General features: G+C 37.8%; 2 protein-coding genes across 4 annotated transcripts in view; both read right to left on the bottom strand.

Moving 5' to 3' along the window:
* The window catches only part of TNRC6B (trinucleotide repeat containing adaptor 6B), a 133,401-nt gene extending 124,462 nt beyond the window's left edge, over positions 1-8,939 (bottom strand). For 2 of the 3 annotated variants that reach the window (XM_063308035.1, XM_063308036.1), the window contains exons 1-3: positions 8,655-8,939; positions 2,995-3,067; positions 1,331-1,416 (exon numbers count right to left, since the gene is read on the bottom strand). In XM_063308035.1, coding sequence (XP_063164105.1) covers positions 1,331-1,375 — 45 coding nt within the window. In that variant the 5' untranslated portion in view covers positions 1,376-1,416; positions 2,995-3,067; positions 8,655-8,939. The remainder of the gene's footprint in view (positions 1-1,330; positions 1,417-2,994; positions 3,068-8,654) is intronic. The other variant, XM_063308037.1, reaches the window with a different exon arrangement.
* A 10,621-nt stretch (positions 8,940-19,560) lies between these two features.
* The window catches only part of FAM83F (family with sequence similarity 83 member F), a 28,864-nt gene continuing 23,670 nt past the window's right edge, over positions 19,561-24,754 (bottom strand). Inside the window, exon 5 of the mRNA XM_063308161.1 lies at positions 19,561-19,940. Within this exon, the coding sequence (XP_063164231.1) occupies positions 19,876-19,940 (65 nt within the window). The 3' untranslated portion in view covers positions 19,561-19,875. The remainder of the gene's footprint in view (positions 19,941-24,754) is intronic.

Below are 24,754 nucleotides of genomic sequence, written 5' to 3'. Positions count from 1 at the left end.
ACCACCCCCTAGTGTCAGACACAACTAAACGGGAACCTTTACCTTTTACCTATCTATGCATTAGATTTTTTCCCAAGTGAACCATTTTACCTTATATAATTTCATTGTTACTTTCATGTTATTCCTCTAACTTATCAAGAGCATTTTGAACTTTATCTCTTCTAGAGTATCATCTATCCCCATTTTGTATCTGCAAATTGCAAATTTGATAAATTTTTGATAAATCTGTATTTATCAAATTGTCATAAAAAACAATACTCTAAGTATATTGTCCAACTTTTTAAGTGTCTTTTTTTTAATTGCACTGTTTTCACAACAGTAGTCATTCAAACATTCGTGTATTGTGACCTTGTAAATTGTCTGTTTCCTTTTTTCCCTTGTCTGTTGACATTAAACAGTTAATGTGTCCTTCCCCCACCACCACTTGTCCTCCTTACCAGTTGTCTGTGTTATCCTTTGCCTGTTCAGATATTTGGTAACCCTAATTATGGGGGGAAAGTATGCTGAGTGAACTTAAAAACTGACCAAATCTTATTGGATCTAAACCAACTCCCTCCCTGACATATAAACTGCTTACCAAAAAGTTAACTGTCTCAATCACAAACATCAGAAGGAACAATGTCCTAAGCAGGTACTTGAAAAACAGAGCTTCTCTAGACATACCCTCTGTGTGGCTGTTTCAGTTTTCAACCTCCACTGCACATGAGGGTTAATAAAACAGGCAAAAATGGGGGATACATATAACCCCCCTGAAACCAGTCTGTAGTGGGCTACTGCAAGTTTTTGTTTTTTAAGTAACGCCTCTTTTGTAATACTGGGAGGATTTAAAACTTGTCAGCCAGATGACTGTTTAACTCATGTGCTGCTGGCACCCAAAGATGAGAAAATTGACTGCAAGAGGGGATGGCTGGGGCATTTGCATTGTGTGTCTAAGCCAGTTGTGGCTATACCTTACAAGCATACCATCCAGCCCACACAAAACTAATTAGCTAATCACCACTTGGATTCTTTATTTTTACCTCTATTTATATTATTTATTACTGTATTTTACTCTCTGTATTTATGGTTATGGTTTTAATCGATTGTTGTAAACAGCCCAGAGTCCCCTGACGGGAGATGGGTGGGGATAAATTAGATAGATAAATAAATTGTCATGGGATACTAATTCTTCCTATAACTGCGCTAGTATAAGTTAGACCCAATTATATGAATTTCATCTACATCAGTGCATGGAATATTATTTGGAAACAACTTACACATGAATTCCAAATTTATATCAGAACAGTAAATAATTATGTTTATCCTAACCTCATTCTACTATCTCACTGACCTTGGAACTGCCTTCTTCCAAAATTTCTCCCTCATCAGTTTGCATGGGAACAGAATCTGTGCAAAACTCTGCTGAAATATGAAATTCTGCCAAAGAAAAAGAATGGAAGGAAAACACAATGAAAAAATTAAATTACAAGATTTTATGAGTCATACTGCATATTATAATACAGAAATACCATTAAAAATTCACTCAGCATGTGGTTTTTCATATGTGGGACAATCAGTGCATACCAGTACCTCAAGGCAAAATGGAAGGATATTCAGGGGGAAGAAAGTGTTAATATGCATATATATAGAAATGTATATTTCAAGAAATTTGGAAATGGGGGGTGGAGTCTACAGATGACCTTATAATTAAATTAATTCCTTAACAAATTGGTCACAATAATCATGAACCTAATATTTTGTTTATTCATTAATTTAACAAATTCCTAGGAAAGTTTAATGTTTGTCATACAGATTGTGGACTCTGAACTCTATTTCTAGAGATAAACATGAAGTTATCAGACCGAAGAAGCTTTCCCAAGCCCTGATACATGATACCTTGAAAGGTACAGAATCTTAAATTATAAAATTCAAGAAGCATCCTATCCCATCAATGGAAACAAAATGAAAAAAAACATTATTTAAGTCCTCCCTCAAACATCTAGCTCATTCAACAAATTACTTTGTTCCTACTACAGAAGTACATCTAGATCTTTTACTATAAGTTACTGAACGGACATAATAAATACCTTGATGCATTTTTGTTCTTAAATGTTTTTAACACTTGTAAACCACCCAGAGTTGCTGGGAGTTGGGAGGCATATAAATTTATCATCATCATCATCTTGTTTATTAAATGTGCATTCTTACTAAAAACCAGTTGGCTGAGTATGGTGAAATGATGGCTTTATCAACAGCTACAGTGAACTTAACAAAGCAGAGGAAGACAGATACAGAATAAAACAGACATATCCCATCTTTTTTCCCTTTTCCTTCATATTATACAAGTAATATTGCATCCAAAGCACTAATATGGCTAATTCAACTTTCAAGAATCCCATAAAAACTATACTTCATTGCTATAATGGGTAACTTATATAGAATACCTGCACACTATGGTAACAGGTTGTTCTTTTATAAGATTGAACAACTTCATGGAATCATGTAGCTCTAAAAAGGTAAAATCAACCTAGATTTTAGACTGCCTCCATCATCTTTTACTGTGTTGGCTAGGCTTGGAGAGAGTTACATTCCATAACATATCGAAATATTTGACTTACAAAAAACTACTTTAGAAAAAGAAAGATGTGGTTCTCTAATGCCAGGTCAAGTATGTAATTCTGACCCATGCTTTAATTATACCATTTTTGCTGTTGAGAAAATAGCTGTGTGAATGAGTGTGTCATTGTAATACGTTAATACTGATGGATCTGTCTTAAGTAAAACCTGCATACTCACTCAGTATAGCCAAAGCTGAAAACTTAACAAGGAATAGTATTTCTATACTGACAAACAACTCTTCTTTACAACTTTTAAAAATTATATTCAATGTATTCTTATTCTTCTAGAAGAGAGATAAGATCATTTCTGAAATGAGCATAAAAATTAGTGTTTTCTATACATTGTTCATTATGTCCAGCTTTATACAGTAATGTATTTGCATTTCAACAAATTTACCTTGACAGCTTCTCAGGGCTACTGAAGCCCACTAGGACCCGTCCTGGCTACATTCAGTGCAAAAGTCAAATTACTGTAGAAAGAAAAACAAAAACAAACCAGCATTGTTTCTATTGTTCAAAACATGTAAGCATGACAAATAATGTCACTTCAACTCTAAAAAGGCCTTTGAAATAACAAGGCAACACAATAAATATTGGAGTTTATTTTGACAAATATTACATGTTTTATCTCCGCCCAGAGTCCCTCTTTGTGGGGGAAATGGGCGGTGATAAATTTGATTGATAAATCTCAATATTAACAGTAACATGATTGTTAGTTTGGAAGAATAAACATAAAGACATCTATGTTACTATTTTATGAATTCCCATACAGTTAAACATACAATGGCTATTAAAAGCATAAGTCTCCTCATATTGGAGAACTACTTTATACCCCATAGTAAAAAAATAAGCAAAAGGATCTAAAGGTGCTAAATAGCAAGCCACGGTAGCAACTGTGAATGGCAATTTGACAAAATGCTATTAATAAGAAGGATCAAACTGAAGTTCCTGTTCCAGAGATCAGAACTATTCAAGGTAGCCCTGAAAATCACTCAGAACTTCAGTTGGTCCAGAATACAGTGGCGCAGGCAGTGATGGGCATGCCTAGGTATGCTCATGAGATACCACCATTTTGTGAGCTGCACTGGCTGCCAGTATGCTTCCTGGTGTGATTCAAAGTGCTGGTCTATAGAGCCCTACATATCATAGGGCCAGGCTATGTGAAGGAATGCTTATCTTCCATGGTTTCTGCCTGGTTAGAATGTGATGGCAGAGGGCATGCTCAGACTAGCTTTGATCAAGTATTACCATCTATCAGGATCTAGGAACTATGCCTTATCTGTCACAGTGCCTACCCTTTGCAACAAGACTCCCCCCCTGAAATCCATGTGACTCCCATCAGGTTGGCATTCACCAAGGCCCTGAAGACCTGTTCTCCCAGGCTTTGGGTTAGGGTGGATGGAGTCCCTTGTTGAATGAGTTTTTGTCTATGTTTTTGTATTGAGCAACTGGATCCCCAACTTGTTTTGTATTGCATATTTATTGATTATATTGTGAGCCACCCAGGGTGAAGTTGGTCAGCACTTAAACTGAAATCAAAATCAAATCTACAGGAAGAGAGCCTTCTGTGTTGTTGCCCCCACCTTGTGGAACACTCTTCCCCCAGAGGTGAGGGAGCCCCCCACTCTCCTGGCCTTCCAGAAGGAGTGAAAACCTGGCTCTACCAACTGGCATGGGGTGTGAGGAGGGGTAACCAACCCTGCGGGCGGTTAACACCCTGAAGATGCTCCCGTTAAGAATTTTTAATTAACATCTATGGTTTGGAATATATTATTTTTGAGAACATTGTTTTACTGTATTTTAAATTAGTATTTATGCTTGCTTTATTGTAAACTGCCCAGAGTTGTTCTTTGAGTGAGATGGGCGTGACTAAATTTGAAATATAAATAAAGCTACTTATCAGTAATTAAGAGAAGTGTCAGCCACAAAGAAAAGAAAAAGAGCTGATTTACTTCAGTAATTACAGCACAAATCAAAATACAAAAATGTTAGTTCAAACTTCCCCCTCAATGAGTCTATTGGGTATTCTTTACAACCATCTCAGCCTCCTCTTTCAATCAGCTACTCATGTTGTGCAGTTAACAGTATTTTAAAAAAAAAACTCAGCAGTACTAGTGGGCGTAGTGATTTAACAAACATGGTACTTAATCTGGATTTTCAGTTTATATACTTAATTGCAGTACTTTAACTATTACTGCAGAGGTTAAGTCCCAGGGCCACATAAAACCCTCCAAACCTTGGCTGCAGCCATTAAGGACCTCTCTAAACATGGCTGCCAAATTATGGCTTTTAGTGTGAAAGGCAGATTATTAAATACAAGTGAAATGTTTATATTATGCAAATACACTTAATCTTAAATTTAATTCAAATACAATATAGTTTGCCTTGTCCATTTGAGGTGTGTGTGTGTGAGAGAGAGAAAGAGAGAGAGAGAGAGATCCCTGGCAAATCAAAAAAACTATTTTGCCACTAATGCTGCCACTCCCTTTGCACAGTAATGGAGCACAAACATGAGTTAAGCAAAATGGAGAGGCTACCATATGTAGGCATAGCCAGTAATCTGGGGGCAAAGTGTATCATTATATGCTACTAATGCCATAGTAAAAACTTCCCTTAGAATAGATAATACAGGTAGTCCCCACTTAACAACTATTTGTTTAGTGATGGTTCAGGCTTACAACTGTGTTGAAAAAAAAAAGACTTATGACTGGGTCTCACACTTATGACCGTTGCAGCATCCCCGCGGCCACGATTTGGGCGCCTGGCAACCGGTTCGCATTTATGACTGTCGTAGCATCCCATGGTCATGTGATTGTCATTTTCCACCTTCCTGGACAGCTTCTGGCAAGCAAAAACAATGGGGAACTGTGTGATTTGCTTAGCGACCATGTGGTTCACTTAATGCCCATGGTGATTTGCTTAACGACTACCGCAAAAGAGGTGGTAAAATCGGGTCAGATTTGCTTAATGACTGCTCCGCTTAGCAACTGAAATTCTGGTCCCAATTGTGGTTGTTAAGCAAGGACTACCTGTACTTTCTGTCAAGTAAAACATCCAAAAAAATATACAAAATTTGCTTTTCCTGACTGAGAATATGCAAGCATAGCATAAGGAATGCATGTTCTTATGGATGTTGACAAAATAGTACTGGATGACATGAAATGTCTTACATGGTAATATTTATTTAATATAACAGAAATTTAACTGATAGGATTCTTCAAGAGAAACTGACCATGAACTCCATAATTTGATATATCCCTGTGAAACAAACTTGGATAAACCACCTAAATTGTTTACCTGTATTAAATCCGGAAGGTCTCATCAACAGCAATTCCAATTATCTATAGATTTTATATAATCACTTTAAAAAAGTCAATAAAGCATTTAACTATAAATTCAACATTTAATATAACATTTAATATTTATCTTTGCTGAGTCCATACATACAAAGTAAAGCATACAGATTAACAATTTGGATAAATTATACATTAAATAATATGCTTTTCTAATTCAGAGAAGGTGCTGTAAATGTTTTATAATTTCACATATTACAAGACAAAGTTTAGGACTAGGGTAACCAATATTCCCTTTGCACATGAGCTGCACTATGATACTTAATAAAATTCTCATAAATATCAGGTAACTTGGGGAATAGTTCAAACTGAAGAGATTTTTGCAGAAACCCAATCATCCCATAGAATGCCTCAAAATCCATGAAGGCCATACAGATGCTTAGAAAGTAAAATGACAGATATCTGTAGAGACCAATGATTCCTGGTGAAAATCTCATTTTCCTCCAACAAAAAGAAAAAAAATCCTATTGTTCCTGCTTGGGAAGAAGGGTAAATTGGGATGGTATCAGGGCAACTAGAAACAGCTGGGAGGTAAGCCTGATGTATCAGTAGGAGGACTACCAAGATGAAAACCACACCCCCACCAACACTGGTAAGGCAAGCTACTGTATATAAACAGGGAGCAAAACCCCACTCTCACTGATGATGTTATCTAGTTGGGTAATGAAATGTCTGCAAGCAAACAACCAAGCTCAGAGAGCACCAAGGAGTCCAGTATGACATAATTGGCCATACAAAGCATAAGCAAGAAAAGTGGGGTTTGGATGGGGAGTGTTGTACAGAACAAGATGATTTAGGGACAACTCTGGGACATTCCAAATGGGAGTAAGAGGGGATTGTGAATTGGGAATGTGGAGCAAGTAAAAGAAGGGAGGGGAGATGATCCTGAATAAAGAAAAATAACTGTAGTTTCAAAGCAGAGCATTTCTATGTTGAGCTTTAGATACCGTATCTAATCTGTATTTAGAATCATAAGCAAATTGCTTATTTTAACCAAATCTTTTGATTTTTTTAGGAAACAAGTATTTTGCATTCCAGAAATACATTACTGAAAGTTTCTAAAAGGTATTTTCTGCCATGGTGGCTCAAATTATTTGTTACTCTAAATGACTAAGGACAATTACAATATTCTATGGCAGATAACATGAATGCAAGCACAGTACACAGTATCTAAGCCACACAGGAGAGTAGGATCCAATTTAGTGAATGTGTATTATTTTCTACAATCTCTCATTCCATATTTAGCAATAATTAAGGGATGTTGGTATCATCCCTTAAAGTTGACATCAACTTTAATCATTGCTAACAGTGAATGTTGGTTTTACATTCTGGCTTTCAGGGAACCCATGCTAATATTAAATGCTTTTCCTAACAAAACCTGAATTCATAACTACAGGATAACCTTCCCTTAAAATTTCTTAAGTTAGCCAATGCAGCCAGTAACTTCATCCCAACTACACTTTCTTCATACTAGTTGATGATTATATCATTAAGATGCAGCACCATACTATGCATCAGAAAGGGAAAGTAGCACCTAAAGCTGTAGTTTTCTTCTTGGCAGGTACTAATCTTGCTCCAGCAACTACAGTTCTCTTCACAAAACACTGTCAGAAGGAACTCTTCAAACGTTTGTTACACCTTTTTTTTTAATCATCCCATTATATGCATAAATTAATCCAGCATGGCTTTATCCCGCTACATCAAAATCATCTCAAGATTCTTTTATTTAAGCATATTCTTGCATCCGTAGCTAGTGTTACTGAGGGAAACATGCTGCCTTCAATGTACCACTTCCAATTTCTTAGCAGCACCAAATATTTATAATGTAATGCTCAAAACTAGCTACACTCGAGGCAGCGACTAGCCCTTTGGTGGAGCGAGAGTCCTGCTGATGGAAGGGGGAGAAGGAAACAGAAAGACAGCCGGGCGGTTACACTTATTTATATCTTTAGGATCGTTTTTCACGCTGTATTTAAAGGACTGGGAACTGCTACAACCAAGGCTGCTATAAATAAGACTTTACACCAACATTCAGGGTACTCTGCTGGCTTCAGAAACAGCTCCCGGACTTCACTGATAGCCCTACACGCAAAAGCCGGCTCCAGAAGCGGGTTTCAGAGCGAAAAGGAGCCGATATGCTGCCGACGATTTTGCAAGCCTCTCGCTTTCACTATTCCTCCTCTGAGCGGAAAGTTATCCAGCGCGCTACGGAAATCGCACCATGGGCGCTGTGGGAAACTTTCCCCTCTATGTTCAGGCTCATTCACGCCGCCGCCGCCCCCACGCCCTCAAGGTGTCACGAGAGGAGGAGAATAATTCCTTTAAGTACTCGACGATCTACTACGAATACCCTCAGATGAGCCGCCAGCGCGCACGCGCAGCTGTGGAAACGCCTCTACACCCCCACCCCCAACCCGCAATAGCCAAATAGCTCCGATTCCACTATTCAGGGGAGGTTTTGCGGCTACAGCTGCGAAATAAGAAAGATCTCCCCAAGATGGGAAAAAAAACGATTGAAAATAAGACTCGCGACTAAGTAGAGCCGAGGGAGGGCCGAAGCAGCCGTTCCCTTCCCCTCAGGATTTATAATCGTTCCCGACGGAATGGTGAGGATGCCGAGGAAAGGCTCCGCAGCGTCACCTCAAGCTGCCCGGCTATTGAAACGAGAACGGACCATATCCCCGGGGCCTGCCTCGCCACTCACCTACAAGAAGCCACGATCGTAGCCTCTCCGTTCGCCGCGGTGCACCCGCGAAGCCCACCGCTTCCTCCTCGGAGCTTCTGCAGGAGCCGCTTTACCCGCCTTATCAGCTTATATCGAGATCCAAACAAATGGCAGGGGGAGGAGGGAAACACCGCCTCCAAAAAATAAACTTTCCTTGTCGCCGCCGTCTCACTCCCTGCAGAAGCACGAACCCAAACACATAGAAGCCCGCCTTCCGAGCCGCCTATTGGCAGCCCTGCAATAACGTTTGAGTCCATTGGTTTCGTTTCCTGGCTGTCTTTAATACAACCTTCCCCCTTCTCCCGCCTCTCCTCATTTTCCATTGGCTACCTGCTCAACTATCCCATGATACATTGGTTAAAAGTCTGTGTCTATCAATTTAAACTCCGCCTCCCAAGCTTGTGATAATAATTGGACAGCGTGTAAACCATCCGGTTTCTTACTGGTGAAGCTGACTACGTATACTGCTTTAAACTTGAACCTTTCGACTTTTTTTCTCGTGGCTTCTCTCTAATTCGCTAAAAACACAGCCCGTCAAGCCAAACAGCGTATTGTCCCACCCATTCGATTCTTAAACCGAGATGATTGGTTATATATTTCGTCACTATAACCTATAGCACTCATGGAACCTACCATAAAATCAGAAAAAGGACTTTTAACACGCCTAGAACGTATGCTTTTATGGCTTACAATTTGGAACATTTTGCTTTTGGTGTCTCCCATCGCGTTCATAAATATCATAGCCGGATGGTTTATATGCGTCCGCTCATCAACCACCTGAAACAATAAGAAAATAAAATTGCCACCATTATACGCCTACGTTCAAACGCAGATCAGCATAGTTCTCTAGGCTTAAGTAAAGCAGTGGCGCTAATCACTTGATTCCTGACGGGGGCTATGCTGTATTCGCATTAAAAGGCAACATGCAATTCCGTAACACATTTTGTTCGCTCAAATTCTTAAACCACCTTCCAACACCTTCTCCTCCTGGTCAGGCTCGCGCAGGCGCAGCACTAATTCTTCTGCGCAGCTGTCGGACCACGTGGGCGTTTGTTGCCGATGCGGCACGTGGCCTCAGGCAGCCTCCGCGTGACGATGACAGTAGGAGTCCTTTAGGGCGAGCGCCGCTTTCGGTGTAATCCTGACTGGCGGGAATCCGCTCGCGCCCTCCCGCTCTCCGTTTGGGTTTACTTCGTGAGATCAGTCGCGGCTGTTGGTGCCGTCAGGGCAACATTTAGGGCAGAGGTGAGGGGCCTCAGCAGAACAAACAGGAGGGAGCGCAAGTGCAGCAGAGCTGGCATGTTACCTTTGGAAAAAAGCCAAGGTAGTGTCTTCCCTAATTCATGTTCTGAGTTAGCAACCTAACCATAAATTCCTCTAGTGGATGCATTTGTACAACATAAAGGTAAAGTGCATCTGGAGTTGAGCTTTACTTCTAGTGACTTGGTAGATGTGAGTACTCCCAAGCACTGGAACTACGGTATTCATGGAAGCCTACAAGAAATCTACAAGATAAACAACAGGAAAATCCGTATGAGGGAGATCGGCGGTGATAAAAATATGATAAATAAAATAAAATAAATAAAATTAGGAAGCCAATAGCCAAAAGAATTTAAGTAATTGCTTTCATTCAGTAAGCCTTGTATATAGAAACAGTGTTCAGTGTTTTGAACATTTTCATTGTTTTGAAAGTTTAATGTTTTGAGCATTTTCAATGTTAGTATTTTCCTCTACCTATGTAATTCATTGCTTGACCCCCACTCTTGAGCTGGCTGCTCTTTTTGCACCTGTTTTTGTAATTGCCAGATTTGGTCCTGTTTTTCACTGATGGTGTGAGAACTCTCATAGGTATCAGCCTGGAAGTGGTTTGCCATTGCCGCCTTTCTGGATGGTTTTTAACTTCTCAGTCTGGTCTGTAGAGCTTGGGTTTTCTGATAGTTTCCCATTCATTTTAGTCAGGTTCCTTGCTGCTTAGCCAAGGTTGCCCAGTGCTGCCTAGCCACACACACACAAAAAAAAACCTAACAAAAGTAAACACTAACAAAGTTTAACATGTAATGTAAATGCATCTGGTAGGGTTTTACAAGGCTTTTAAAGCATGTTATGTGCATGGCCATTAGGTCAGATCCAAAAAGTATCTAGAGTAGACCCACCAAAATCAGTCCAATTTCAATTAATACCAACTAAAATTAAATTGGTTTTGGTCGCTGTATGCTAATATATACAGTACGTCACAATCCAGATCAATTTTGTTACCACCTAAATGGAAATGAGACCATAGAATACTAAGTCCAATGTAGCTGAAGGCCCTGGTGTCTGCAGGGTGTGTCAGAAAAGTCAAGAGGCAATCATGTGGTTGAATGTGTGCATAACATACAGGTCTTTGATCAGACCATTGCTACCTTGACATTTTCTCACCCCTTCTTATGGACTGCTATGCTACATGATTCTTCTTGGATCCTCATGACTTTTCCACTGGCCAAATTTATCATGAAATAACAGGTGTCCATAATGCATGATAAGCATTATTATTTTTTTACTATTAAGCTTCAAGTGTGAAGTATTTAGGAGTATAGTTTCCTTATCCCCAAATCCAGAACTTTCCTCTCCTCAAAAGAATCCCTCTCCTTTTTATTTAAAGATGGAATAAAGTATTTACATAAATCCAAGTGTTTATAACATTTTGCTTTTACTTTGAAATATTAGCAGTTTAAATTTGAAGACTTTTATAAAATGCTTATCAGCATCAGAAGAACCAACAAGAAATGTGAAATTTACTGGAGGCCTTTAGAACTTGTGCCTTTTTCATTTGAAATCCTCTTTTTCATTGTTGCAAGTAGTTATTGGTCAAAATATTCACTTAAGTCTGTTGAAGAACTTTTTCAGTACTTGCAAAAATTATTTCATTGTTGATGGCAGTCATTCAGTTTAAATGTAACGTAGTGTTAATGGTATATAGATAGAGTAATCTTGAATGTGTACATTCTTATAGTTTGGTATTGCTTGGATTAAGCAGGGCTGATACTGTATATGCTTAATCAATTAAACTGAAACATTTGAGATACTGTACATTATTTGCTTAAGTCAAAAATCTCATGTATTTGCAAATTTAGTTAAGCAGATTTAATTGATGTCATTAATGATGTCTGTCATTGCACCCAGAAACAACAATCAGACATGTGAGCTCATCTCTGGAATTTGTTCCTTCAGTTCCTGCTCAATTTCTTTTTATTTGTTAAAAATAAAATGTAATTACCCATCTTTCCTTCATGAGTTCAAGCTATCATTCTGTATATAACACTTGTCCTGCAATATTTTCCCTTAAGAACAACCCTATAAAGTAGGTTGGGCTGAGAGAGTGAGATTGTGGAGAAGTTTAGAAATGAATAGAAGGCAGAGTAAACAGTCAAGAGATGGAAGGAAAATCTTTTGGCAGCTTATCTCATAATGGCAATTCAGTCCAGGTGGCAAAATACATGGAAAGAAGCATTTGAGATCAAAGAGATTCCACCTAAATGAACTACCTATTAATGAGGCTTGGAAGTTCCTCTTACAGCTTCCAAGATTTTGCATTTATCTGAGACTAGCATTAAAGATACCATACTGAAATCTGTAATTCTTGCTTTTTTTTTATTTGGCTCAGCTGTATTGTGAGGGGTTGACTTAAACCTGGGTCTCCCAAGTCCTAGACCTAAGCCTTAACCATTACATCACTAAGAAGGCCTACATATTTGTTTTCCTTCACAAGTTGCAGAATCTGAACTCTAGGCAATAGGATCTTCTTGATTTATATACCATTTTTCTAATCAATCATTGTTTAAATTTCACTCCTCAAACTCCACCATTAAAAAAAAAAGATAGAGGTAAATTATTTGAAAGGACAACAGGTGAAGAAATGGAAGGATGAGAATTCAGGCTGGAGGAACAAATAACAGTACTAGTTTGCTTAAGTAACCAAGAGATTCCTAGACTCCAAGGCAACAGGTTGAGGTAAAAAAGTTAGTGCAGGACTGCAAGTCTTAAAATTGAGAGATTTATTCTATTCCTAGAAGGAGCTGCTCTAACCATGATTTTAACTGATATAGAGTAAGATAACATAAACCCCTATGTGTAATGGAGCTTTGTAGTAGAGATGGCATTGATAAGAGTCAGTTATTTTATTTATTTAAATTATTAGTTATTAGTTATTATAAGAAATGACTTATGAATAGTATTCTTCAGCATGAACAAGGCAGGGCAGTACTAAATCATATGGGCCAGTGAGAAGTTATCAGATGGCCTTGGCAACAGTAGTCATTATCTCCAGGTTTGACAACTGCAATGCATTTCTGTTGGTGCTAGCTTTAAAGGTGACTTGGAAATTTGAAATTGAAAGCTGCTTGTGGCTGGGAATCATAGCATTACATCTGTATTGTAGGTGCTACATTGGCTGCATGTATATTTCCAAATGCAATTCATAGTGCTGGTTATGACCTATAAAGCCTTTTATGGCTTGGGCTGCCTGTTATGTGCAATCAGCCCAGAAGGGATGCTTTGGATCCCTGTTCTTTGACAGGCGAGAAGGGCCAGATCCTTCTCTGTGGCTTCCCCAGTTCTGTAAAATAGCTTGCCCCCGGAGTCCAGCAATCCCTGGTAAAAACATTACTTTATCAGCATGCCTTTGTTAAACTACTTGAGGTTATGTGGAGAGTAGGTGACATTGGTAACCTAAGGACCTAACTGCATTTTACATTAATTGTATGTATTGAAGGCATTTCTGGAATTTTTTCAGAAATATCATCATGGATATAGAGAATGGGTGCAACTTCCATTGGGACTACTATGTGAAGAGTGGTTTAAGCCATTTTTCCATAATTCCCAATTAACATTACATTGACAGTGCTGGCTGAAAATTCTGGAAGTCATGATCCCTACAGTTGGAGGAAATCAGTTTGGGAAAAGTTGCTTTCCATATTAAATAAAACCTACTGGGAAGTAGTTTTTATTGTGTATTACTATTGCTGTTGTTTTTTTAATCTGTGCCTGAAGAATTGTTTTGTGTAACCTTAAAGTTTTACACTGCCAGTAGCTTGAAGATTGATGCCACTGAAATATGGTAACAGTCTGATGTATTTGTTGCATTCCTTTTGCTCATGGGAAGAAGAAAATGCTGGTTTTTATTTAACCACTGTGTGTCACTATTGTTCTATAGGATAGTAACTGCTACATTTTCAAATCATTTGTGGTTTAACCTGTCTTGAAATAAATGAGAGCAGCAGACTACCCAAACATCACCAGTGAAGGAGACTGACAAGCTTTATAATACTGTACAAGGAGGAAATGAGCCTTCCTCTGTAAGAAAACTTTTGTTTTTTTAAGCCTGGGTTAGTCAGATAGTTTTCTTGTAGCTTACAACACTATACAGTTTGTTTATGATATTTAAATGCTACCTTCCTTCCAATATGCTTAAGGCAATATGTGAAATTCCCTTGTTGTTTCTGTCACTGTAACAACTCTGAGTAGTAGATACAAATGATAGATAGAGGCTGGCTCAAAGCCACCAAGTGAGCTAGACATCTGAGTGAAGATTTGAATGCCACTCGGTCCTAATCTTAGTCTGATGTTCTGACTGTAGCAGCACAATAGCTCCCACAATGCCTGACTGCTAGCTATATACTCTAGAACAAATTGGCCAGCTGTTACATAACATAATGGATTCAGACCTGACATTTAAAATATTAAACTGGATATTTCAGTCTCCCAAGATATATTGCTCTAACCTGAACTCATAAGTTAGAAGATCTAGAAGAGTCCTGCAACACTGAAATCCACAAAGGCCAGCATTAAAATGGAAAAAGAACAGAATAACATCCTACATTTCCTCGATGTCCTTATCAGACAACAAGAAGTACTACTAATGCTTAGTGTCCAGAAAAAGCAACCCACATTGCCCAATGCCTCAGCTGTCACTCATCCCAGAAAGAGCCATGATTGGGATAGTAGGCATGAAGCTAAGATCAGATGCAACATGTAGAAAGATGGGAAACTAAAACATGAAATAAGGCTTCAGAAAAAATTATTAAAAGACAATTTAAGAGGACATGAAAAGGCCCAACACCAAAATAATAAAGAATGCATTATGACAGTCACTATATCATGAAGTGGGATATACATGGAAAAGTTCAGGGGAATTTGCCATAAGTACAAAAATTTGCCTAGTAGCAGTGAATCAAAATATAATACAAAAATGCTTGAACAAAGTATGGTCCCAAAGACTAAAAGTGGAATAAGGTGCCATTTATCAGATCCCCCATGTCACACTGCAAGAAAGCATACGTAAGAAAAACAGGGCTGATACTGAAGGCCAGGTTAGCAGAATATTGGAATGTACTGAGAAACCAAAACACATACGTATACAGTGCTGAATTCATAAAATGCTGCTGCAGACCATACTGAGAAAAAACGAAAACCATAGTCTTTGAAGCCATTAATGCAAAAGGAAGCAATCAAAATGGAAATAGCTGAACCAAAAAACTTTGGAGAAAACCTGGAAGAACATAGAACAAAGGACCAATCATGTGACCTACCCACAGTTAACTGACAATTGTTTGTACTTATCTGAGGACAATTAGTTTATTTTTGAATGTAGTATTTTTGCATATTATTTACATTTAAGCTGTACATGAAAAATGGATTTTTATGTGACTGAAAATGGTCGGTGAAGTGGATTCAAATAGTCATCATTTTTCAAATCAATTTCCCCAAGATACACCTACATGAAGTTACTGAACAAGTTTATCATTTGTTTTGGATTTAATTAAAACTATCCAGTCCACACTTATGTGGGAGTAAATGCCACTGAACTAATATTTTAGTAAGTTTGAGTAAGATTGTAAATATTCTACTTTACTTACGGTGCAATCACTAGTTAACTGCTGCTGTGAAAACAACCTGCAATCTTGTACAAATTAAGGGTTGCATAATATGGTCACAGACCTTGTCTTGTGGATTTCATTATAATTTTGATTGTACTTTTTACCATTTTTCTTTTTTAGGTCTATGTCATGTATCTCCATATTCTATTTAAAAAGTATTAATTTTTACTCTTGTGAGCTCTAAGTAGCCAACAGTAAGATTACCCATTTAAAATGAAAATAATTTTTACAGTTCAAAACATAATTAATCCTGTAGGTCCTTATAACTCATTCTTGCTTTTCCAAAACCATGTTGTTGGTGGTGACTGAAAATAATTCATGACAAGAGAAGAAGGAATCACCAGTGTTTTGGTAACAGAGAGAAGTGCAGCTAGAGAGGGAGTTCTGCTTCTCACCATTGTTTCAGGTGTTCAGCACAACATGTATTAAGCTGTAGTGCATCATAAATAGACTAAATCTTTATCCTGAAGATGTGCAAACTTTCTAAGATTTACAGGACACTTTATTTGGCACAAAAGGAAAGGCTACAATCCCATATATAACCTGTTACATGTATAGCAAACTAGTATTCAAGTTCCTGCACTAATAGAAAATTACAGGGTATGAATATGTACAGTGAAATTGTAGCTCAGAGATGGGAGTAAGGAGAGAATGAAAATAGCAAAATATATGTTAACCCATGCTGTAGTAACTTCATTCCCACTGATTAGTAGCCCCCCTACTTTTTATGGGGGGAACCATACTGAAAACTCTTGCAGTATATCAGAAACAAAATTAGGATGAATTTGAGTCTGGTCACACTTTAGAATTGGCTGTAGGCAGGCATGACTAAAGACAGAGATCTTAAAAATGGTCATCTGGGTAAGTTTCTTATGGTGAATTAATCACTTCCATCCTGTAGACCATTTATACTTCCCAAACACTATGCTGTCTGTTCATCTGTTATTAATAAACATTCCTATCTGTTTCATACTTATAAACTGTCTTGTGTCACATGTTCTAATCTAAAAAATAATATACCACCCTCTCCAATGTTATGGTTTAGGTGGCTTACACTATTGAGCAATATAACCTAGGGCCATATCAACATTCCCCCACCCCCACCCCCATGCTTGTAAAATTAAAATTAAAACGAGTTGTCTTATATTACCAGAGCATTGGTTTATGAAATCTAGCATTAATCACTTTGACTAGCAGTAAATCTGTTTCCAGAATTTGAAATGTTCCTAACATGCCAAAGACACAGTAGGCTGGATTCACGTGTGGTTTCATTGTTGTCCAAAAAACATCCAGTCTTTCTTTCAAGAAACCCTATGACATACTGAAAAGTTCCATTTCATATGGCAAGTGCAAAAATTTGGACATCTTTTCAGTACTTTGTAACACTTCGTCAGCTAAGAGTCTATTTTTGCTTTTCAATTGTTTTCCCACTCTTCCTTGCAGAACTTTTTTAGCTCATGATTGAGATCTCCCCATGATTTTCAGTAATGTTCAAGTCTGAGGATTGTGAAAGCAGTTCCAAACCTTTATCTTTCTTGTACATAGTTTACGATTGATTTGGGGATATGTTTTAGATTGTTACCTCTTTTCAGCTTCAATTTCTTCACTGATTTTGAACATTATCTTCTAGGATATATTGATGTTTAGTTGAATCCATTCTTCCTTCCACCAACACAATATTTTCTGTGCCATTGGCTGCCATACAACCTCAAAGTATAATAGATATGTCAGGAACTAGAATGTTTTGCATTTACAGTAGGTTCTGTAACAGCTATGATGCCTCCCCAAGATATGTGGTAGAAAGTCTTCATATGACTAGGAAAGATAATACTTGATATCAGACTATGGTAGGCAGAAAATAAATGATACTCAATATACTTTTTTCATCCTGTGGTTTGGTTAACATTTTGTCAGAAGATGCAGTCAAGGAAGAATTCACGTAGTTTTTTGTTTTTCTGTAGTTTTTATCTTTGTTCTAAACTTAATAAAATTATATTAAAAGGAAGAATTCACCACCTAGCTATGGCAGAAAATGCAAAATAATGTTTATTATTAGAGGTTCCAAAGGGCCATTTGTGTGGTCAGTTATGCAAACATTACACATGTACAGTATATGGTTGGTACATTTTCCTTTGTGAATTTCCATTTTAAATTGATTGCAGAAGTACAAGCCCCTGGCATATCTGTCTGGAGTATATGATGATGTTTGAAACTGTTCATACAGTATGAAAGTAAGGGTGAATAGAAATGAACAGGATTATAAGATTGCTGTAGAAACACATACATTTTGTTAACACATGGTATTTTTTTTAAATTAAGTTTTGGAAAATTCAAATGTGTGCATTGATAATAAAAGCCAGTTGTGAACAGCACTATTTGGCTGGAGACAAAGATAAGGTAAGTCTATTTCCCTCTCTTCCCTGAAGTAATATATTCAATTAAATTAATGCACATATTTTATCATGGTTTTTAATTTTGTTTAAAAAATAAACAGGAAACTAAGATGAGGCAGGCTACACAATCAAGCTTATGTTTGCTATCAAGTATCTTGAAAGATGAAAAAACATGATGCTTCCAAGATTCATGGGGAATATTAGAACTCATATAAAATAATACACAAAATATATATTTTCTGGAATGCAAAAATCATATTGTAATATACAGGTGGAATTTCAATACATAGTTATAAAATAAATGGCTTTATAAAAATAAATGTGCTTAAACGTTTTAATATGTTTATGTTTTCTTAGAGGCACAGATCCATATAGGCAGACTATCCTTTTCAATGAGCAGAGACAATTTTTAAGTTAGTGCATTATCAATTTTCATCACAGTGCTAATCTTGCTGCCATGCAGCATAACAGGCTACTTTAACAGCAGAAAGGAATCACTGTAATGAATAGTTTTGCCAAAGAATATGGCATGTTTCCATCACACTGTTAAGTCAGTTTTAAATAGTACCAATAAATAGATAACTGGCTGAAACATGACCCCCTATTTCCACTACTTTAATAAATTGTCAGAAGTTTTAAAATTGTAAGTTAAAGTGCCTTTGCAATAGAGACAGTACATAAATCAAATGCAAAGCAAAATGTGATGACATTTTTTCTGGATATCTTACTGAATAATCAGAATGTATGTTAACTTGTGCTGAAAAAGCAAATGCTGCACTTCTCTTTCAGTTGATAAGTAATCTTTAATAAACAGAATGCAAAAAAGGTAGGCAATCCCAGCTATGACATTAGCAAACAAAAAAAGTGTTTAAGGCAGTACAGCCTTAATCATGGATAGCAACCAAGCTGTAGCCATGGATAACAAAACTGGATAATGAGACCCTGAGAAAACATACTTTATGCTTGTGCAAAAGCCCATCCATTTTGCACATATGTAAAACACACACACACAAACTCCATTAGTCTTTCTTCATACAGAACCATGTGGAACTTTGCCTGTACATCTCAGTAGGCATCCCTCATACTAATCTTCATTTAAATAGCCATTCCTACATGCTATGTTGGCTTAACAGTCAAGTTCTATATAGAAAGAAAGGAATTAGCATGGTAATTTCACTGTTACATTTTCCCATCATTTATAGCCCTCATACCTTTGAATGTGGGCCCACCTGCTACTCTGTGAGCATGGTACACTCTCTTGGGAAGGCTGACTACCCATACATTAAGTTACTAAAAAAGATGAAAGAAAGGACAGAAGATTCAATAAAATTTAAAACGTATAAATAGAGATGTTATACATTTCAAGAAACATATTTTATGCAAACAATATCCACAAGTTTGATAATCATTTTGCTTTTATTTATTTTTCAAATTTCTATCACTGCCCATCTCCCCCCAAAAAGGGGAGTTACTAATTTTCTATCCCAACAAATTAATACAGTGCAGTAATCAATGATGCAACATTCTTTTAAGTCTAAGCCTGACAAACTAAAACAGCACCACAAAGAGGAGGAAAGCTCCTTGACATATTTTGTTTATTTAGAAGTTTATAAGGCCACCCAAGGCTTCAACAACTACATTGCAATAGAGTTTAATCCAAAATCCAGTTGTCATGTTTATTTAATTAATATTGCTACCACCATGCATGGATCTTGCAGAACATATTCTTTACTCACTGGGTGTACTTTAACTGGCAATACCAGCTCTGTCTTGAACACTGCAGGGGTTACATGCAGCATTACGAGGAAGTCAGACTGAAGGTTTGAAAGAATGCACTATTGTATATTCCAGGAGATGCCCTCTGAATTCTAATATTCCAGTAGTTTTTTTCAGTCATGAGACCACACAGACTGATTGTTTGTTTTTCCCCTCTGGGAGAGAACTTGGACTCATTTTACCTGTAGTAGAAAATATATACATAAAGTTTGTAAAAATATACAATATGTTTTAAAAAGAAAACTCATATTTTTGCTCTCCTATAGCATGTAGGCAAGATTCTCACTTTTCGTTTATGCACATGATACTCCCCACACAGCAAGAGGAGCAAACTTTAGAAATAATTTCACTATTGTGCATCTTTTTCCCAGGTATTCCTAATTTGTAAATTAATACATATTTAAAATCTTTCAAAATACCACTAGAACTTTTCTTTAAAATTATATGGCATAGGAGTTCGGTGTTCATGCTGCTTTTTCTTGCTGGGAAATCCTTGTGAGGTCCAGCAGCCAGATGTGTAGACTATTTAGCTGTAACAAGTCACGTTGCCTGGGGTGCACCACGAGGAGGCTAGTCTACATTGCACCGAGTTGGGCTGAGAGAAAGTGACTGGCCCAAGGTCACCCAGCCGGCTTTCATGCCTAAGGCGGAACTAGAACTCAGACTCCTGGTTTCTAGCTCAGAACCTTAATCGCTAGACCAAACTGGCTCTCATCACTAGAACTGTAAGTACCTTTGAGGCACTCTTTAATGAATAAAACTTTTATAGACAGAGTATATAATTCTCTGCTTCTGAAGTGTTATTTTAAAACATGTTTAAGCATTAGACCAAACTTTTCCAACCTGATGTCTCCTCAACACCTGTCCTCTCTTGCTGGACATCCTGGGTATGCTAGCTAAGCAAACAGAGGAAAGACAGCAGCAGCCCACCCACAATAGTTCCACCTAAGATCACCCCAGGCTGTTCCTTTCCTCTTGAGCTGTTTCCCCAGCAACAATGATGTTTTCTTACTGCTGCCAACAATTTTGCCTAATTATTCCCTACAAGTAAGTCACAGGCATTGGTGCTGGGAAAGGCCCCCAACTGAGCAAGCAGGACGAGAGGCAGTGAAGTCTGAACCACACATTCAGCAAGCTGTACCTGTGACACTAGTGCCACTACTACTGCATTGCAGCATTTGTTTGAAAAGACTGTAAGCAGATTATTTCTTTATAATGTAGATTTGTAAGGCTGCCCAACTCAGCAATGACTCTGGAAACTGTATAAGTAAAAACCAACATACCTGAAACCAAAATAAAAAGCAAATGAGCACAACATGGGGAAGTATGCACCATAAAAAATGATATAATACAATCTGGGTGGACGCTGCCTAACCATCCTAGAGCTTGAGGAAAAAGTCAAATTTATAAGGCTTATTGCAAGGCTTGTTTAAAGGATGGCACAGTCGGAGGGCAGGTGCTGCAACAGAGAAGGTATGCTTCTTGGGTCCCATCAGATGGCATTGCTTAATGGATGAGATATGAAGTGCGCACCCTTTGTCAGATTTTGTGGGACAGGCAGAAATGATGAGTGGCCACTCAGATAACTAGGCCTCATGCCATAAGGAGCATTATAGGTGATAACTAGAACCTTGAATTGCACCCAGGTATCCAATGCAGCTTACATAGCAGAGGTGTTACATGGGCATACCAAAGTGTACCAACAACTGCTTGTGCTGCTGCATTCTAGACCACCTGTAGCTTTCAAGTGGTCTTCAAAATCAGCTCTATGTAGAGCCCATTGCAGTAGTCCACATGCAAGGTAACTATGGTATGAGTGACCATAAGAAGCAACTCCTGGTCTAGGAAAGGTCATACCAGATGAATCTATGCAAAGGCCCTCCTCACTACAGTGCTTATGGAGTGACGTGTTCAGGTAATAGAGAACAGAACTGCGTGTAACATTCAAATTAGTCTACATTCTCAGTATAGAATGGTGATCTGTTGTCAGTAATTAAGTAAGATTAAATTGCCAGTCAATAGGTTTTTGTACATGTAAGGAGGAGTTCTATTCTCTTGGTCACCTAAGGCAGTAAACTGGGCCAGCTCTTTTAAAAAGCTTATTTTTTATATTTCAGAGTTGCCTCTGGGAATTAACTAGGTAAATGCATAGAATAAGATCCTTTTCAAAACTAGTTTTGGAAAGAGAAGAGTAGAGTAGAGGAGGCAGATGCTTACTGTTTTCCTTGTTTGCCATTTTCACACTCTAAATAGTAAACCCTTAAATTATTCTGCATCCCCTCTGATTTATATTGTTGCCTATCCAGCTAATTTAAGTGTTTGACTTATTGGAATTTCAGTGATGGGGAGGGATCATAGCTCAATGTTAAAACAAGCATAATGGCTGAATCAAAAACAAGCATAATGGCTGAATCACCTCCCTGGGACATCCAGTTTAAAGGATCTGTTAATGGAGAACTTCTTAGCTGAAGAGCCCTGCGCAGCTTCTGCCTGTTACAATAGAGCAAACACTGGCAACCTAGTGATATTCAAATGTTTTCAGTTTCAGCTTCCCTCATCAGCTTGGACATACAGTAGGCAAAAGATTGCAGTACTTGTAGAGTACCTTTAGTAGTAAATAACAGCAGGCTAGATAGATCAGCTTTCCCCAACCATACTGACTATCATGGCAAGCTTAGACTCAGGTGAGCAGCCTGCTCCAAAGTTGATGGATGAACCACTGCCAGAGGACCTGCAGGCAGTTGAGGTGGGACTGTCTGGTAATCAACAGGAGCGCCTGCTGTTGGTCTTCAAAGATGAGAAGTCTGAGCTGCACTGAGCTCCACCCAGTGCAAGGGCTCACCATACAGAGAAGAGCAAAGGCACTATGTAAGGCTCCTTGCAAGAAAGGAGCTACACCCTCCCATAGTGAGCAACACCAGTGCTGGTTCTACTTAAGTAGAGCAGTAAATTCAAGCCTCTCCATTGGAAACAGCTGTTTGCTAACCCAGACTCTGTATGCCTCAGATACTAGCACTTGAATCCCGTGACTTTGACTTTGGATCCTGGACCAGCTGACAAACCTGTGATGCTTTGACCCTCAGGTCTTACTCCAGCTAATCTTTGCCTGCTGCTTTCGACTTGGAAATGACAAGGAATTATGGAAGTTGAAATTCAGCACATCTGGAGGCACTAGATTGGCAAGGATGGATTAAGTAGATACATACAATAATTTCCTCTATGATACAAATGTAATTACTAACCAAGCAATCTTGTGACGTCTAATAGAAAATTTTCTAACTTTTCACACCTTGTTCTTGAATATTGTAATCAAAGATTAATAAAAAAAATACCTTGGAGTGTTAGTATTTAGTTGTTAAGACTTCTTCCTCATAGTCAGACACCTACAATATTTTCAGCTATTCTGGGCAATTCGACTCTGGATGACCTGACACCTTTTTTTTATATCAACATATTTATTAAGCACCTAAGCTGTTACATAAACTTAACCACTAGAGAGTAGCATTGAGGAAAACTATATGTAATGCCAGTTTATGGATTCCTCCTTCAACTTGATCACTGGTTACTTTGTGGACATATCCATGTATTTTTTTTCTGGCATCAATGTAGAAATAATTTGGCACTGACTTTTTCCAGGATGTTTTTCTGCTTCCCGGTCTACAGTAGTCTAGCCCTGGTATTTCCTGAAAGCTTCCCACAAAGCACCAACTAGACATAACCATGTTCAGCTTCTGATCTTAGATAAGGTTGGATTATGTACATATCAAAAGCAATGAGAAGATGCTTTAGAGTAGAAAGCAGCACAGCTTATCTGATAAATATCAAATTTGTCAGGAAAGCTAGGTAGACATAGGGACATAGCCCCTGTTATTTTCTAATTCTGTCACTAGGGGTTGCTGCATGCCCTCTGGTCAATGTAACAAAATGCATTTACTTAAAATTGTGTACAGCTTGTGCTATAAAGATTTTTGGTCAAGCAAGATAGACTATCTGTCTCCAAAAGGCCTCGACAGCAATCAACTGAAATACAAACTCTGCAACTCACTTAAGTTTTAATATTTTCTGTATGAGAATAAACTGTAATGTAAAGGGAACTTAACCCGCTTGCCTGCTTTTCCTGTGATCTGTATCAGCTACCTCCCATACACAACCTTGTAATTTTTATTATCAAAAAATGATTGACATTTCTTGTCATTTATTACAAAGCTCTATCAGCCAAAATAGGTACAAAAAAACTTTGTTAAGAATGAAAAAATAGAATGTCATTGAGTACATTCTGATCATATGAATTTATCTTCAATGCCATATCTAAACTGAGTTCACAATCCTTTATTTAACATTGGCAACTTTTATGCAAAAAATATCCTTTTCTTGTTGCTGCTGTTAAGCAACTAGAAGTCCCAAATCCTAGTGAATGTATTTTTTTTGGCCCACCCTTGTTGTAAAATATACAACTACTGATTGTTAACAAGGAAGGAAAAATATTTCATGAAGGATAAAGTATCAATGGCTATTAGTCATGATATTACCTTCCATAGTGGAGGCAAAATGTCTCTGAATATCGGTAACTAGAATATAGTAACAGAGTGTTATTGTGCTCATATTCTGCTGAAAGATTGCTACAGACATGAGATCAGCTAAATAGCTTCTTTTTGTAGCCCTAGAATTTAAACGTTGTGAGGGGTTCCACAGGCCATTTAAAAGGTTTTTGCAAAAGTTAATATATTACTAGCTAGCTACTAGCTCATTTGTGGTTTGATTTTTTTCCCTGTCCCTTGCACAAATGCCTTGGCAGTTAGGAAGGAAATTATCTCATTTGTATTGGATTGTGGAAAGCTAAAGAGACAATAGGGAATCTGTTCCAGTATTCTTTTTATCTTCTCCAAGCCACTATACAAAATAGAACAGCAGAAAGAGGATTTGTTTTCTGCTGGAGTCCTGTTCATCATAGGATAAAGCACATGAGAGTTACAGTCTCCCCAGGTGTGAACCTGTC

This window comes from Candoia aspera, chromosome 7 (genome assembly GCF_035149785.1).
Source record: "Candoia aspera isolate rCanAsp1 chromosome 7, rCanAsp1.hap2, whole genome shotgun sequence".
Classification (NCBI taxonomy): Eukaryota; Metazoa; Chordata; class Lepidosauria; order Squamata; family Boidae; genus Candoia; species Candoia aspera.
Note: the sequence above shows the minus strand (reverse complement) of the source record. Positions and strands in the feature narration are given on the sequence as shown.